This window comes from Ambystoma mexicanum, chromosome 13 (genome assembly GCF_040938575.1).
Source record: "Ambystoma mexicanum isolate Mex_15411 chromosome 13, UKY_AmexF1_1, whole genome shotgun sequence".
Classification (NCBI taxonomy): Eukaryota; Metazoa; Chordata; class Amphibia; order Caudata; family Ambystomatidae; genus Ambystoma; species Ambystoma mexicanum.
This window is the reverse complement of record NC_090938.1, coordinates 106756244-106774859: the sequence shown is the minus strand read 5'-3', so window position 1 is coordinate 106774859 and position 18616 is coordinate 106756244. Positions and strand designations below refer to the sequence as shown.

Here is an 18616-nt window from a genome sequence, read left to right as displayed (position 1 = left end):
ATACCTTTTAGTTGTCCAATTTCTTAAAAGGTTAACAAATGGTGTCCCTCCTACACTTTTTCATGTTCCCATTTGCCACTTCAATGCATTTTTAACATTTTTTATGTGTGCCCCTTTTGAGCCTTTACATTCTTGCCCTTTAAGGCTCCTAACTTTTAAAACTGTTTTACTAGTGGCTTTAACTTCAGCCTGCAGGGTGAGTGAGTTGCAGGCACTCTCTTGTAAGCCTCCTCACACTATATTCCACAAGAATAAAGTTATTTTGAAGGTCAAACCTTTTTTCTTAACTAAAATAGTTTCAGATTTCCATCTGTCACAAAAGATTACCTTCCTTTTTACCCTCCTCCGGACGCTAGTAAAGAGGAGGAAAGGTTCCACAGGTTAGACCCTAAAAGGGTTCTCAGCTTTTATATCTCTACACTCGAAAGGTTTAGACAAACTGATCAGTTATTTGTCGGTTACACTGGACACAAATTGGGCGTTGGTGTGTCCAAACAAACCTTATCCAAATGGATAATCCTAGCAATATCTGAATGCTACAGGTTGGCTGGGAAAGCCTCCAGATGGATTAAGGGCTCATTCAACCAGGGACATAGCAACTTCCACAGCTCTTCAGAGGGGTGTTCCTTTGCAGGACATTTGTGCAGCTGCCACCTGGTCATCCATGCACACCTTTGTAAAACATTGTTTAGACTCTACTTTTTACCAAGGAGGCCTTTTTGCAAAAGCCGTTCTTCATTCAGTACATAATTAAAAACTCTGGTACTCCCTCCTCCAAATTACTACTGCTGTGGGAGTCTTTCTAAGTTGAGGAATACGTGGGAGGACACAATCCATTCGAAGAACAAGTTACTTACCTACTGTAACATTCTTTCGACTGGATGTTCCTCCCACGCATTCCCAATCGACCCTCCCAACCTACCCCTCCGTGCAGTTTTTATGCTTTTTGCACTTGTACTTAAGAGCCCGACATGCTTCGATGCCTGATACAACTGATGCGACCATTAACACTGAAAAAAACAAACTGAGACCAATGGGCTTGGCTCGAGCCCTTTATATGACGGATGACCTCGACACTCGACAGCGGCCCTCGAGGGAATAAAGCTATGCAGCCTTGAGCACAGCGCCCTCTGGCGAAAATATTTACTGAAGAAGCAGCAAGCTGGCCGATTATATCTAAGATGAGGAATACGTCAGAGGAACATCCAGTCGAAAGAACGTTCCAGTTGGTAAGTGACTTGTTAATCTATTTTACTGTGTGATTTTTCTTTGTGCCTATGTATTTACTGAGTTAATTGTACTTGCCTACAGCTGACATCCTCCTAAGATGTAGCTGGCTGCTCTGCCGTTCTACTAAACCTTTGGGTAGTACAGACTTATACTAAGAGTTGGGGCCTGTCTCTGAACGAAGTTTTTAGTCTGACCTGTGGTAGATTTTAGGAGAAATGCCTCAAGAGTGCACTAGTGTTTCCTCTTTACAAAAACACATGTGAAGGAAGGGGTAGGGATTGTTCATGGTTTGAACGGATACAAGCAAATTGTTTTGTTCGATGGCCAATTTAGGAAGGTCTTCATGCCCTACCTGCCTTCTCTACAGATGTACAACTTATAAACGATGATCCAAGTTCCTTGATTTAAAACAATGCAAGTCAACAAGTGTTTTGTGCACCTCACCTGAAAGTAGGCTTCTACTATTAAAATGTGTAAAAGAAATGTATATTCAAGGAAAATCAGTGTGTGTGTGTAGAGAAGCTAGTATGAAACAATGATTTGTCATTGACTTGGGCTTATCTTTGTTTCATGGAATGTATGCAGTGTCCGGATTTGTTAAGTGTTGAGGCAAAACCTGGAGGTAGTCCTATTTGTGATTTTAAAAATACTCTGCAATGAGGCTGAAAATCCACTTTAAGGACTGTAGGAACGTAAACTGTGCCCGGCAAGTCATAAGGGTCTTGGCAGAGGAGTACATATTTAGTGTCTAACAAACATGGCTATAAAGGGGTAGTTGGACTCATTAATTGGTGTCTGGTAGAACAAATGAGTAGATATTGAAAAAGTGCAAAACTCCCACGGTGGTCACTGGGTTTGAAAATTGACATGCTTGGCTGGCATGAGTTTACATCGTGCCACACCTCAATTTGTATACATAAACACATGATGCTTTTAGATGATATTTCACTACATTAAATTCTGAAGTGTTAATGATCTACTGTAGAAAAACATGCTAATTTTGATACTTAAGTGCACATATATTGTGAGCTAATCTTTGTATTCTTGCATTTTAGGTGTGTACCAGTTGTGAAGACAATGCAAGTGCTATTGGCTTTTGTGTGGAATGTGGGGAGTGGCTATGTAAAACTTGCATAGAAGCGCATCAGAGGGTTAAGTTTACAAAGGATCATATGATACGAAAAAAAGAGGATTTCTCATCGGGTGAGTTTTTCTTAACAGTTGGAAATGGATTTGATATTGTTTTTTGAACCTCTGCTTTTCCCTTTAAGCAGTGTATAGTAACGTTTTGGTGTTAATTTCAGCACCTTAGTCCACCTCTCGCATTTCTCAAGTAAGATATCCTAACCAAACACAGGACTATTTCAAGACATAAGAAGGCTGGATTTGAAGCACAACAAATAGTGAGGGAATTTCAACAGAGTATTTGGGCTGCTGTTAAATAGTCTAATCAGGACTTTTGTAAGGAGCATTGCATAATGAGTGTTGCATAGGTTTTCTATGCAAGAAAGAGGTTGAAGTTGGTAGACTTGTCTAGGCTTGCCATGATTTTCTTTTTTTACATACGAGAACTATAGTTCTCCAGCATTGGATCTTTCATAGATTTACATGCTCTTAAGATTCCCAGTTGTCAGGCTGGGCATCGTCGGTTAACTTTTTTACAATAGTAAATAAAGGAAAATTCTATTTTGTATCCTATCACCCTCGTTTTGGGTGCTTTTGGTCCCCATCAATGGGACGTAGTGTATGTATCTCCTCCCCCGCAGCCTCCCTTTAGACACTAACCGCATGTCATGCTGGAAGGAGTCCTTGTATTTCTGCTCAGAGAAATTACCACACTTCATTATTTCAAGTTTTCAAGATTTATCTTCAGGACCTTCATCCGATAACTGGAACGGGGTGGAGATGAAAGAAGGAAATCCCTGTTTAAAGCCTGTAATAAATGTGGCTTAAATGTTTTTGAATGTTTACCAAGTGCTTGGCACCAATCGCAGCAGCCCTCCTAAAGAGGGGCCATCATGTCTATCCATATCTAGACAATTGGCTGGTGCGAGCACAGAACATTGCAGTAGCTCCCACATCTATCGCAGAAACAAAGGTCTTACTGCAGCAGTTGTTCGAGAAACTTCGAGAAATCCTCTGAGCCATCCAAAAGCCTCGTTTTTCTGGGGGCTCACTTCGCACCGGCTGAAGCTCTGGTCTGCCCTTCCAAAGACTGAATATGCACACTTAAGTCGCTAATACCCCTTTTCAAACAAGGAAAATTGTTATTACTCAGTTCATGGGGCTCAGAGGAATTCTGGCCTTCTGTATTCCTCTCATACCGCACTGCAGGCTAAACATGCCATCTGATCACAGGCTCATGGGACGACAAACTACAAGTCACAGCAAAACTCACGTACCAACTACAGTGGTGGGCGAATGCAGACAACATCATAGGATACCGGTTCCAAGACCTCATACCGTGCAACATTTTGGTAACAGACGCCCTACTATCTGGCTGGGGAGTGCATGTGGGCCTTCTCCACATAAAGAACCAATGGACAGTGGAAGAAGCCAGTAAATGTATTGGAGCTCAGAGCAGTCGGCTGGGCTCTAAAATCCTTTCTACTAGTGCTCATAAACTCCATGGTTCGTGTCTTGACTGACAACACCACAACTATGTAGTACCTCAGGAAGCAGGGTGGGACGAGGTCTCCATCTCTATCCCAGGAGGCACAAAAGATTTGGTGCTGTGCCATGCCCAACAAGATAACGCTTCAAGTTAATCTCCCAGGGATGAACAAGGTGGCAGACAGCCTCAGCAGGGAAACCAGCCAGTGCCATGAGTGGAAACTATGCGACCACCATCTCGAGCACATATTTGCTCAGTGGGGTTGTTCAAGTCAATCTGTTCACAAGGCAGAACACAAAATGTGCACACATTGCCAGCAGGATGCAGCAGCAAGGGTCGATGGGGAACATGTTCTCCTTCCCATGGCTGGGTCTCTTCGCCTACACCTTCCCACCATTTCCAATCTGCAAAGTGATCCAGATGATTCAGGCGTACCCATGAACTGTGATACTAAGAGCTCCGAAATGGCAGAGACAAATGTGATTCTCTGACCTTCTGCACATGTCCGTAGGCAAGCATATCCTTCTCCACAATCAATCCAACATAATCTCCCAGAACCACAGAAAGGTGCTGCATCACGACCCTCAGTCAATCAAGTTGACTGCGTGGCTTTTGACTTTGCAGTTTGGACACCTAAACTTATCACAGGAGTGCAGACATTCTAAAGTCAGCGCGGGCTCCAGCTACAAATAGTTCCTATCAAAGCAAGTGGAAAAGATTCTGTACTTGGTGCGCAAGGCAACCAGACTTTCAACCGCTCTCTGTACGGCCAGAGGCTATCCTGCCATATCATTAGCCCAAGCAGAGCTCCCCCGTGCCTCAAAGTGCACCATGCCACCATCTCCAGGTACACCAGCAAAATTGAGACGCCCCTCTTCAGTGATCGACTGATGAAGCACTTCCTCAGAGGATTGTTCAGAACATTTCCCCCAGTAAAAGTTTCTACAACAATGGAGTCTTAACATTGTCCTTGCAGGACTAATTAAAGCACCATTCGAGCCATTAGCTAAAACACACTTCAAATATTTTTGAAGTAGCATTCCTTATAGCCATTACATCAGCAAGAAGGGTTTCACATTTGCAAGCGCTGATGGTCACAGAGCCGTACCTGCGCTTTTACAGTGGTCCTTGCAACCACCCCGCATTTTAAACCAAAGGTGCCATCTGAATTCCAAAAAAACACATTGGTTACCCTACCAGTTTTCTTGCAAGGAGCAAAAACCCCAGCGGACATCCAAAAGAGAAATAGGATATAAAATTGACAACTAGATTTACTTTATTTGCTGTTCTAAAAAGTTAACCGAGGATTCCCAACCCTGATGACAGCGAATGTTCATAGCATTTGAATCCATGAAATATATCAATGCTGGAGGAATGAGTTACAGGTAAGAAATGTACCCCTTAGAGGTGCACTGGCTCGTGCCACAAAATTTCAAGTTGCAAGCTACCAGCCAGCAAGACTCAGTTCTACACATACTCCCAGCACACCATGTCGGTCTTTCCATGATTTAATTTGGTAGGCAATGGCTAGTGGCGAGTGCACATTTTGTTTCCTGATGTTTAAGACAAACTGTTATGAAAAACAAAGTGGAATTTTCTTTGATTTTTATAAATGTAGGTAATAGAAACAACTGGTGCATTATTGTATTTGAGGTGTGCCAACAGTAACATGTACATATGATGCATAAAGCGGTTGGGGGATGCCTTTACATGGTAGTCTGAGTAGGAATGAGTGTAGTTGGGGGAGACACACAAAAAACGAATGTACAATTTGGGACGGCTGATAAGCTTAGGGTAGTGTTGGAGGCCGGGGGGGTTGGTTTATTGGGCAAATGGTATGATGTAGAGGGAGTAGAAAAATAGGGCACCTGGCGGAGTCCTGATTTACCCAGGTAATAATAATAATAATAATAATAATCAGGATGAAAGATCCTACAAACGATAGTGTGGTTCTGTATATGTATATTTATTTTAAAATGACTCGAACTTTTTTGGTGATTTGACAATTACTTTACTTTCGATAAGCACGAAAGTTTGAAAAACAATCGGACAAGAGTGATTGTAAATCGTGGTAAAACAGGTAAATGTTGACCTCGGAGGTATTGAGGTCAAAACTCCACATGGAGGCACATTCCCAAGACAGATGAGGTAGGAAGGACCTACTATTAAGGGAAGGTGCGCCTGAGACTGAAAAATGGTCTCAGGCGTAGTTCACACAAGGTGTACACAAGTTTTTACAAAACGTACACGAGAGGGGGATGGTACAGTTGTGTCACGGGGATCGACAGAGGTGTGTTTCTGCCAAAATGGGGCTTGATTGAAGCCTGTCTATGTGCTGGCCTTCGTCAGGAGGGACACCAATTGTGGTGTTGTCTGTAGAATCTGCTGCTGCAATAGCAGTGGGATGCTCTGGACAATCTTTAAGGAGTTACTGGATTGCTAGTGCGAAACTGCACTTAAGAGTGGGCTGAAGTTTCCTGAAGGCCGACTTCTCTCAGGGTCCCGCAAACTGGAAAAGGCCAGGGTGGGGTCCCATATCGCAGTGCGGAAAATAATTTGATTATTTCTTGAAGCCCTTAGCTAAAAACACTCCCACCTACCTTGCTGACTCTTCAGACGTGATTAGAATGGTTGAATCTTTCCCATTCAACAGTGACCATGATATGCTCATTACTTTGGATGTGGAGTCTCTTTACTCCAACATCCCCCAGGTAGACTCCTTGGGAATAATGAAAAGATTTCTCCACAACTAGGGTAGACACTACTTCTGTCCGTAGTGATTTTTTTGGTTGAGCTATTGGATATAGCACTTTCCAAAAATGTCTTCAGGTTCAAAAACATGTATTACATGCAAATAAAAGGGACGGCTATGGGAGCATCCTTTGCTCCCAATTATGCCACCTTTATATATGTGGGACTTTGAGGAATCGAATATTATGGCAAATTCTAACCCCTTTGGAGCTGCTCTAAAGTTGTATAAGAGATACATTGATGATATACTTATAATTTGGGACAGCTCCAAAGGGGACTATAATGCCTTTTTTCAATGGATTAATAACTTCAACCCTAATTTGCATTTTACGATCTAGACTAGCAATAAGGAGATTGCCTTTTTGTATTTGTTAATTAAGGTGGACAACCACGCTTTGGCAGTGGATCTCTACAGAAAGGAGTCTGACAGGAATACGATACTGCACCATCAGAGTTTTCATGCCCAATCTCTAAAGTCGAATATCCCGTATGGACAGTTCCTACAAGCTAGGAGAAATTGCAACAAAATAGAAGATTTTACTAAACAGGCTGCGGTGATTGAAGAAAGACTAATTGAGAGAGGCTATCCCAGAAAATTGTTAAAACATTCGAAAAAGCGAGCCCGTTATCAACATAGGGAATTGCTTTTACAAAAGGAAACCAAAGCTAGAAGATTGGGAAATGACCAGTTAGTTTGCGCTTTGACTTTCAATAGTCAGCACAATAAAATCAAGAAGATAATATCCACCCATTGGCATTTACTTCAGCTAAACATGGTAGATTTACCCAAACCGATGTATGCTTTTGAGAAAGGCAGAAACATTAAGAACTGGGTATCTAAGGCGATAGAAATCAGGTACAAGATAATCAACGGACCCTAACTGCTATCTGGAGTATGCCCCCTATTGTTGGACATTTCCCTTGTGGTAGTTCCAATTGCGCTAGTACTTCGGCAACCTCTGTAATTAGGATTCACGATAGGGATTGGAATTTGAGACATCATACCACCTGTCTCAGTTCCAATGTTATATATGTAGTAATATGCCCTTGTAAAAAGGCCTATATTGGGAAAACATCTAGAGCTGTTAAATTACACATAAGTGAGCACAAATCTAAAATCAGGACGGGACAATTAAATGCTCCTTTAACCACACACTTTTTGGATTTTAAACACAGCCCAGAAGATCTGAAATGGTGGGCTATTGAAAAAGTGGTTGGTACTGATGCAGCTAATACGGCGGCACGTCTGTCCCAGAAGGAACTGTGGTGGATATACCACACCAACAGTCTAAATAGGGGATTGGACCAACAGGACGAATGGAACTGAGTTTTTGAGGTATTATATTATGAATATAGATTGCCCTCTTCTTTTGATCATAGGGCAGCTCCCTTTTGGGTATATTTTGCCTCCTTCTTCACACTTTGTCTTCTCTTTTTTGGATCATCCGCTTTTGGATTGATCTAGTGGTTTGTACTTCTGGTTAGAGATCAGAGCTTTGTTCTTTCTTGGGCTCTGTTCAGATTCTGTAGTCCTCTTTTTACCTCCAAGTCTCAGATAGCCCTCTTGTGGTCGCGTGAGTATTTTTTCCATTTCGTTGTATCTGGCTGAGTGAAATAAAAGACGGCTTCATTTTCACGGCAGTCGCGGTTTGTATTGATTTGGGAACGGACGATGCCACGTTTGTGTTCCATACCGGGAACAGATGCCGTTGCGATCGATCGGGTATATTTAAGTTCTAAGGTGAGTGTTGCAGACAGAATGGCCACTTTGTTCTTTCTCCAAAGGGAGAACAGATTTCTCAAGGCAATTGATTTTCTGTTTGTTACTATACAGACCGAGGTTAGAACGTACACATGCAATGATTCACTGTCAGTGGATTTCTTGTCCGCCTGCGCCGACTGGTTTAATGTTAACGATTGAAACAAGAACCGGCCAGAGAGGAATTGTTTCCCCGCATGGGTGAACAAATAATTCTTCTTGAAGGTATTAATCCATACATATTCGTTTTGCGAGTGGTAGCTATGTGCCCCGTTCTTTTTTTCTTTCTTTTTCTTTTACTTTTCCCTTTTTCGTTTTCGTTTTTCTCCCTTGTTTATTGTGAACAGCTAGAAAGCAGCTATTCTTCATTAAAGTTTGTTTGTATTTTGATTAGATTTACTTTTGGTGAGGAGATCGAGTTACACTAATGCTTGCCAGGGATCACAGGAATACTATCGACCTAGTCATTGGAGTACAAGTTATCAGACTAGCCCTAAGAGGGTTTGCAGGTATAATAAGATTTTTACAGCACTGAGTCCTGACATGTCTGGAGCCTATTTGATTGTGTGAAGTGTGAAATACGGCACAAATACGATAAGAAATGTACGTGTCTTTGTGCATATACCATTAACCTTAATTGTCTAAAAGGGTTTTAATGGTTTGCTGAAGGGTTGTCAACTTTGGTGGAGGCACGCATTTAGCCCTCTGCTGTATTTGTGGGCAATTAGAGGCCCTGGGAGTGGTGAGATAGATTGATTTCCCCCCTTCTTTGGTCTTGTTTCTTTTCATTTTGAGCACTACTGTATGAGGAGACAATTAAGCTAGTTTGAAATTGTTTTTAACAAGATGTTCCATCGGTTTGTTTTTAGAAATCTGTAATGTTCATCCTTTCCTGATGAAGACTTACATATTGTTCCAAATCGAAACTATTTGTCAACGGGAAGGCTCTAATTCTAAAGAAGATCCACACTTTTGGGCACCAATAGTTGAGATATTTTTCGGGAATTAACTATTTCTAACTGTTTACGGGAAATGAAGTATATCTCCAGGTTTTTGAATATTCTTGAATAAATTGAATGTTTTATGAAATTACTTAGATTGAGTGAATGTATGGATGTGTGACATATAGGATGCTTTTTATAAATGTTTTTTATAAATGTCAAATGATAATGTTTAATGAATTTTTTACATTTTCAAGTCAAAATAAAATGAGATAATTGACTTGATTTCACTAGCTTCTTGCCTTCCTTCTGCTTGTTGGTGTTCTTCTCCTGGCATCACCCTATGTTTCACTGTATGTTGCTACCTCAAGATGCCAGTGATTGTTGAGGTTCCCACCTTGGGTTTTGTATATGTAGAAGGCCAGCACATAGACAGGCTTCAATCAAGCCCTATTTTGGCCGAAACACACCTGTGTCGATCCCCGTGACACAACTGTACCATCCCCCTCTCGTTTATGTTTTGTAAAAACTGTTGTGTACACCTTGTGTGAACTACGCCTGGGACCATTTTTCAGTCTCAGGCGCACCTTCCCTTAATAGTAGGTCCTTCATACCTCATCTGCCTTGGGAATGTGCCTTCATGTGGAGTTTTGACCTCAGTACCTCTGAGGTCGACATTTACCTGTGTTACCACTATTTACAATCACTGTTGTCCGTTTGTTTTTCAAACTTTCGTGCTTATCGAAAGTACTGTAAAGTAATTGTCAAATCACCAAATGTTCTGTGTCATTTTAAAATAAATAAACATATACAGAACCACAATATCGCTTGTAGGATCTTTCATCCTGATATAGAGGGAGAGGACGGTGGGGAATGGGGACAGATATGACTGGATTGGCGGATTGGCAGGGGTGCATTTTCAAGGGGAGATATCATTTAGGTGCTGATTTGAAAGCTTGAGGGACAGGCAAAGTAGTAGTGAGACACAGCACAGGGTGGGGGGGAGGAATAGGATGAATCAAGCAAGAAAACAGTAGCTATTGTCCATCATAGTTCTAGAACATTGTTAAACCTAAATGCACTTTTCAATGTTATTATTCAACAAATACGATTTTGTTTTTTTTCTAGACTTTCTTGGGGATCAGGAAATCATCCAATGGTAGCTGGGCTTCTCCTGTTAACCGATGCAAAACAGCTCTTGCACAGAGAATGTGCAATTACTTTGCTGGCGGCTAGCTCTAAATTTCCCCAGTACTAGTAGCTTATAGGGTACAAGCCTGTTCAGTGGCCTTATGGCACAGAACTTTGGGGGTATGAGACAGCCACAGCTCTAGGTTCAATAGAGGTTTTCTCAAGATTACTATCTCTCGTAAAGAATACATCTGCCATCCCAATCTATGTGGAATTGGGTACTTTCCCTTTCCACTATCCTATAATGTGCTAGTTAAACCAGTATTGTTCTGGCTTTGAATTAAACATAATAAAGACAAATCATCTGGGATATGTATGCAAACCCTAAAGGTAAAGATTTGATATTGGTTAAGAATGCCAAACTGCTAGTCGATGTAGGCTTTGGTTACTTGTGGCATGATGAACACCCAACACTTCATAGGACATTAATCTGAAATCTACATATAAAGAGTCAGCATGGTTGCACTTCCTGTCCATATCACCCATTCGTAGGATAGTAGTCGACTCTACTGCAGCAATCCTATGTTAAACACAAACTATTGTTTCAACAAGATGGCTTCTCCAGTACTAGGATTCAGAAAAAGATCATTTGAGAACTTTGACAGTGCAGACAATTAAGGTACAGCAACCTTGTTCTCTTTTCTGTTTGTAAAATAGGATTACCTTTTGCTATCTTATTTGCCTGTACCACCATAGCTCCTGATTCTTCTTAAATGGATTGTCCTTCGACGTATTCCTCATCTTTGGTATTCAGTATCCAGCTGCTTTGGGTTTTTTCGACAGAGAGCACTGTGCGTCGACTTGATGTCCCTCGGGGGCCTCCGTCTGCAGGATGTCATCAAAGGTATACATTGCGCGTGCAGCACTCGTTGGCTTCTGTTCCGTTTTTCAGAGTAAGCTTACGCTTCGAACTACAGCACACTTCAATAGTTGATTCACAAAACACAAAAATGTCCTCATCTTCAACACTTACTACTCCAAAGACCGGGATTTTTAAAAATTATTTATTTGTTTTTGGTAGCAAATTTATTTACACCTTTACAAAAAAATGTGTCAACTGAAATAGCACTTTTCATAGCAAACTCAAAGTATACTTTTGTATATAAAGCACATTGTAAGACATAATATAAAAATACTTATACATCTGTGCTTATAATACAACAAATCTAAAATTCATTAAACACACATTTGAGTTTAGTACAATGTGATGCAAATTTCAGTTTCAAATCTTCAAAAGCATCTCAGTTTTGTGCACCACTCTAATAAACCCTTTGCAATTAAAATTACTAACTCATCAGTTTAGATGAATGTTCATGTACATTCAAAAAATGTCAACCAATGCTCATCAATAGGAAGGAAGTATTATCTCTCCTTATGTAAAACCAAACTCCATGATGCCAGTTGTATTACATTTGGTGGTATAAATGCTATTTAGGTGCCAATGACATCTGTGGCCTTCACGATATACATGGATTTATTTAATCGTGAGAGTTCTTCCTCAATCATATTCACAAGTCTCACAGTTACTAGCATGATGGAATTGGTCTGGCCCCACATGCAATGCAACCAAATCAAGTGGCGCTCAAAGCTAGAGTTCGAAACCAGAAGAGGTCCCATGCAGCAGAGCCTTTGTTGCTCGCAATGGGTGCAATACATAAGCAAATGTTCCACAGTTTCAGACTCCCCAGGTGTGAAACAAAACCGGCAACAGTCCCACTATCCCAATATATCCTAACCAATTCCTGATAAGAGATCCCGTGTGGATAAGATCCAGGTGGAATCTCATGTATGTCCTTCTAGCATTTTTATCAGGAAAACACAGTACATAGGGCAAGCGGGGAGAAATAGCATGGCTGAATTTTGCATCGGTACAAAATGAGGAATAACCTGAAATCAAGTCGGAATTACGGGCCCATGCATTCCTAAAGAATCTAGTTTTGGCTTTCCCCCAGAGAGTCAATTAGGTCCAGCTGCGACATTCAAAGTTCTTAGAATCGCAAACCTGCGTAGCTTAAATTCGACAATAGATGCCGGATGGTCTTCTTTATGCATTGACCTAAAATCCTCAAATAGAATTGACTGGGGGTGAGATCATTTTACTAAATGAATTTACCATACGCCGGTCATATTTATCTGCCAAGGGATATAATCCCAATTCATGTAGGAGAATTGCATTAGGTAGGTAAACAGGGAGGCCGAAGACCCTTTTCCAAATTTTGCCTAGCAAAAGATTTAATAATGGCCCCATATTCAACAAACAGGCATGCAGGGTGCAGAGTAGAATAGGCTTTACTTTCATGGTATAATAGTGGAGCAGGGGCATAAGAGAATATCTACAATACCTAGATAAAATAATTCGCATCTGGGCAGAAAGATGGTTAAGCTTGGTATCCAACACTGTACGCCACTTGCCGACACACATGCCATTTGATATATGGTAACCCAAATAAATGATCTCTTCCCTCATTATGATTTGGTTGTGAGTTTACGACATAGTTGAATCTCGAAATTTTCTTCTTGGTCGTGAAGGCTATGATATGAGATTTAGCTGAATTAATTGTCATATTGTTCAAAACATAGTACTTGTGAAAAATGTTTAATTTATTTTGAAGCCCAAAGGGTACCTTATCAAATAGAATGACATCATCGGCGAATGCCAACCAGTGGAGATGTAGCTTGCCCAAAGATACCGGAAAGGTGTTTGTTCCCTCCCATATTTTCTCTATCGGCCAGGTATAGATTAAAAAGTACCACGGCCAAATTGCAAGCCTGCTTCACACCAATTCTCGTCAGGATGCTATCAGGTAACAGGCCCTCTGTGTTGTTGCAGACCCTATGAGGTATTTTGGTGAAGCGCTGCTATTTTCGCCACCAGCTCAGAAGGGATGCCATAAAACATCCTCTGCGAGAGGCGGTTCCGCAGGACGCTGTCAAATGCAGCTGATAGATCTAAAGATGCCATATAGATCGTACCATTTGACGGAGTGCGCGATGCAGACAATAAATGGGCAAGAATCCACGCATTGAGCTGCGTGCCCATGGCCCTACGAAAACCAACATGGGCTTTGGAAAGAATACTAGCAGCACTGACATAGGATTCCAATTCACACAAGACAAGCCGTGCAAACATTTTTGCTGCTGTCTAGTAATGCAATTGGCCTGAAATTTACAGGGTCAGCCTTGAATACAAAGACCGGGTTTAAGAAGTGTCAGGACTGCAGTTGCAAGATGTCGATAAACCGATCCACATCAAGTACGCTTGTGGTGTCTTCGTGTGGTGCACAAGACATCGGTCTGCTCAAAATGCCAATCGATGACTGGAAAAGCTCTGACCGAGCGAAAGGGGAAATTGGCGGTAGGTAGAAACCCCAAGAAATCCCCATCGACTACCCCATCGAGGAAACCTTCGAACGATGCAAGAGGCGACTTTCCTCGAAGGAAGAAGGTGAAACGGTCCAGAAGTGGCTCCCACCCCTCGTCTCAGAAGTCGGAGAAAAGGCTCTATAGGTCGCCCACTTAGACTTCTTCATCAGACTCTTCTTCTCAGAGAGCTATATCCTGTCCTACAAAGGCCTCCACTCCCGCCGAATGGTAAGCATTCAAGTTAGAAATGCTAAAAATATTTGAAAAACAAAAACCCTCAAGTCATGCTCCTTCCGTGCCTTCTAAAAAAGCTGATCAGGAAAGGGCTCGAGCCAAATCTCACACACCCTCGAGCTTAGGACAAAGGCCAGATCCAGAGTGCAGTTGAGGCCTCGACGAGATGAGAAATCATCGCAGGATCCTTCGAGTCACAAGTCGAAGAATAAGTAGAGGTCGTCAAAGCCAAAAAAAACTTCATTGAAAATAACAACTCCTCGAGCGGGAGTTCAACATTTTTTGAAGCCTTCGACACACATACCAGATAAAACGTATACTCCTTTACCTAGAAAGGATTATTTTAAATCACTTACCGCAAGTTAGGAGGAAAATAAGCCGTTGTATAACTATGCACATTTTGGGCTACAATATGATGCAACAAATGTCCTTTATAGCTTTATATCAGAGGAGTCGAGGCTAAAAGATCTTTATGACCACTAACAAACAGCCAGTGGAGTGGACACTTCACCAGAGCTAGAATTTGGTGAACCTGAATCTGGTGAACATGCAGACGCATTATATAGACAGTTGATGTCGAAGGTTGTAGATTACTTGGGATGGAGTAGACCATCCCCTTCGAGCAGGAGGATCTAATTGACATCCTTGATGAGGGTCTGCAAATGGATCCCATTTTACCTTTTCATATTGCACTTAACAAAAAGGCTGTTTGCCAATTGGGAGACGCCGGAGTCAAGTCCGGCAGTACACAAGAACTTGACAAGAAAATACCGCCCATCTAGTAGTGACTTATGCTTCTTGTCCAAAACACCGGCCCCCAGAAAGTCTGTCGGTGCAGACAGCTACTGCAACCTCAAAACAGACAGCTTACCCAACCATCCCTCCGGATCGGGATGACCAGAGTAGATGCATGAGCAAGGAAAGTTTTTTTTTTTTTTCTGCGGGGAGCATGGCTCTGAAGTCGGCCAACTCCACATGTGCGCTGGCAAAGTTTTTATTCACTCCATGGGACTGTATTTCGAATGGATTGTCCTAGCACAAATTCTTCATCTTTGACACTTGTCGAGCTTCAGCTGCTTTCGGAAAAAAACATTTTTTGGCAGAGGGCGCTGTTCGTTGATGCATCAAGTCAATGTCCCTCGAAGGCCTCTGTCGAGGATGTCATCAAAGGCATATTTATCAACAGCTGCGACGAAATTCAGTGCGCCTCACATCTTGTGGTGTCTTGGTAAACCTGTGTTAATTGACTCCGAAGTCGGGTTTTAAAAAGTGTCGTTATTGCAGATCAAAAAAGTCCCTGACTGATCTGCACCGTATCTGGTGCTTCGGACCGCACCATGATACCTCTGACTGCTCGAAGTGCCATTCCATGACTGGAAAACCGTTGAGGCAACGGAAGGGGAAGCTGGTGGTAGGCAAAACCCCATCAAAAATCCCCTATCCGATCCATGAAACCTTCGACTGACGAGTCAAGAGGTGACTCTCCTCGGAGGAAGACGGCCAACCGGTCCAGGTCAAGGAGTGGCTGACACCACTCTATTTCGTCCTCGAAGTCTAAGGTTGCCTTTCAGATGCTTCCCCCAAAAGAGTTGCTTGCCTGACAAAGAAATCCACTCTGGCCGAGTGGGAAGCCTTCAGGGCTGAAATGCTTAAGATTTTTGAGAAACAACCTAGTCATGCACCTACCGAGCCTACGGAAGAAGCCGGAAAGGTCTCGTCCTAAGTTTTGCATGCCCTTGAGCCACATGTGAGCCTGTAGGTCTCGATCCGATGTTTCATTGAACGATCACTCAAGACATGAGTACAAGTCGAGGTTGTCAATGCTGGCAGCACCTTCAACACCCTCCAAACTATATCTAGATCGTGACAATTGGTCTACCTGGTGGAAATCTCAAATGTTTTTCTTTGCTAAACTATACAATTACTGGATGTTGATAACTTTCAGCAGTTCATGCTGCGATATAAGCTTAATGTGTAGCTTCTTTTAATAACTCGGCCAACATTCTTTTTAACCCTCCCGTTCAGATCATGATCATTTTGCCCAGGTCTGTTCATGGCAACACTTTCTACCTATATTATTGCTGGAATATCGCAGCTGTTGTACTGCCTTTATCAGTAGGTTTAATCAGCAACAGTCTGATAGGTCTTAAGCCAGTATAGTAGCACTTGGTTGCCTAAAACAGTTTTGAAAATGACCTTTTTCTAAAGTGGGTCATCCTAATTGTGAAACAATGTTCTTTTGGGTCTGAACTTTCAATTGTAATTGATTTTATTTCTATCGCGCTCGTACACAAGCACGACAAGGAAAGGGAGGGGTACAGGGAGAACAAAACAGTGATCTTACTAGGCACAGTGACATGGAGAACGCCCAAGTGCATCGAAGGGAGGAGAAACGGATAAATAAAGGCAACAAATGGTGGTAGTGCAACCAGCAATTTGCAAGTGCTAGGTGTAAGACAGCAGACAGGGTAGGTCTGATAAGTGCAGGAAGAAAGGGGGGGGGGTGTATGGGTACAGATACAGACCCCAGTGCAAGGGGTGGCCCGAGGCAGTGCAGGAGGGTGGCAGGGTGAGCAGGTACCTGGTCCCGGAGGACAGAGGGTGGCCAGGTGCACGGTGCCAAGAGAACAGATCAGCAGGGGAGAGGGGGAGCGAAGGCAGAAGAAACGGTTTTCAGGTGCTTCCGGAGCAGAGATGTTTCTCCACGTTTTAGAGTGGCAGGGAGGCTGTTCCAGAGGGAGGCCCCAGCCGAAGACGGATCAACCCCCAGCTCGTTTCTTTGAAAAACGACTGACCCTGAGGGAGTTGGAGGTAGCGGAGCGAAGAGCTCGAGAGGGGAGGTATTTGCGGAGGGATAGCTGAAGGTATATTGGACCCAGGCCCCAGAAAGCCTTGTGGACAATGCAGAGGAGGGTTTTGAATTTAATCCTTGCATCCACTGGGAGCCAATGGAGAGACTTCAGAGCTGGAGAGATACAATCCCAGGGCTTGAGGCCAAGGACAAGTCTTGCAGTCCTGTTCTGGATTAGTTGCAGAGGGCGGAGAGTAGGCAGGTAGATTTAGAAAGGCTGTTAAAATAGTCTAAGCTAGAGAGAAGCAGAGCTTGGGATACCATGAGCTTCTGGGAAAAGGCAGGGTACCTCTGAGGTGCAGTAGGAAATTTTACTTTTTAGAGACCTCAGATGTGGGCGGAGAAGGAAAAGGTGGAATCAAAGATGAACCTGAGGTTCTTGGCCTCGCAGGTGGGGGTAGGAGGAGGGGCAAGGGAGGCCGGCCAGAGAGAGGGGAACGGATGATGGTGTGCAGTTGAGGAGGATCTCTGTCTTGCTGGCATTCTGACAAAGATCATTGGCGGAACACCAATCTTGAATGGCAGTTAGGCAATCGGAGATGAGGGAGAGGTGGCAGAGAGCAGCCTGAAAATGAGTTGAGTGAGGTCAGCGTAGCACTGGAAATTTGAGCAGAAAGTGGCAATGCAGTGGGTGAGAGTTGCCAGGGCAGGAGGTTAGACCCCTGGGGAACACCACAGGTAGAGAGGAAGATGGATATAAGGAAGGACCCAAATTGGACCTGGGAGGGTCGATCTGAGAGGATAGAGGTCAGTCAGGCCAGAGCCTGATCAGTGATACCCAGGTTTTCATGGAGACGGTTGAGCAGGATGGTATGGTTGACCATGTCGAAGGCAGAAGAGAGATCGAGGAGGATGAGGACAGAGGGAATGTTGGAGTCGAGGTTGGAGAGTAGATCTTCACAGATGTTCAGGAGAGAAGTTTCCGTGCTTCTGGCATCTCTGAAGCCTGACTGGTGGTTAAGGTGACAGCCAACAGAATTGGAATGAAGATTAAGCTGAGAGATGGCCAACTTTTCCAGGAGTTTGCCCAGAAAGGGAGTAATGGAAATTGGGCGATAGTTAGCTGGACAAGAAGGAACAGCTGTGGGTTTCTTGAGAAGAGGATGCACAAAGGAGTGCTTCTGAGGGGAGGGGGGGAAGGATCCTGAGGCAAAGGAGTGGTTGCAAAAATCAGCAATTGCCGGAGCGAGGGTGTCAATGTGGTCCTTGATGGTTTTAGAGGAACTGGGATGAACCTGTTTTGACGAGGCTTTCATAGATCAGACTTGTCTAGCGACCTCATCAGGGGCGAAAAGAGGAAAGGGCAAGGATGGTGGGGGGGTGGCTAAAAGAGGGTCAGCAAGCACAGATCGAGAGGGGTGTGGGTGGAGAGGGTGGATTGGATATCCTGTTTTTTTTTTAAATGAAGTGAGGCAAGGGCATTGCAAAGAGCCTGGGAGGCAACAGGAGGGGTAGAGACTGCAGCAAGGTTGGCCAGCTCCTTGTAGATTTTAAAGAGTTTGGCTGAGTTAGATGCCGCAGAGACACAAGCTTGAATGTGGACTCTTTCTTGGTGAGGACAGTCGATATTGCCTTTGTAGCGGGCGACAGGCCAGTTTGTCAGGGGATGAACAGGAAGTCCTCCGTTTCCTCTCAGCCGCCCCACATTTACGTTTAAGTGTAGCTAGGTCAGAGTCATACCA

At 43.2% G+C, this 18616-nt stretch overlaps 1 protein-coding gene across 5 annotated transcripts in view; it reads left to right on the top strand.

The window, feature by feature from the left end:
* Positions 1-18616, top strand: part of TRIM33 (tripartite motif containing 33) — a 1358766-nt gene that overhangs the window by 215372 nt on the left and 1124778 nt on the right. For all 5 annotated transcript variants that reach the window (XM_069633393.1, XM_069633392.1, XM_069633390.1 and 2 more), the window contains exon 3: positions 2286-2433. In XM_069633393.1, coding sequence (XP_069489494.1) covers positions 2286-2433 — 148 coding nt within the window. The remainder of the gene's footprint in view (positions 1-2285; positions 2434-18616) is intronic.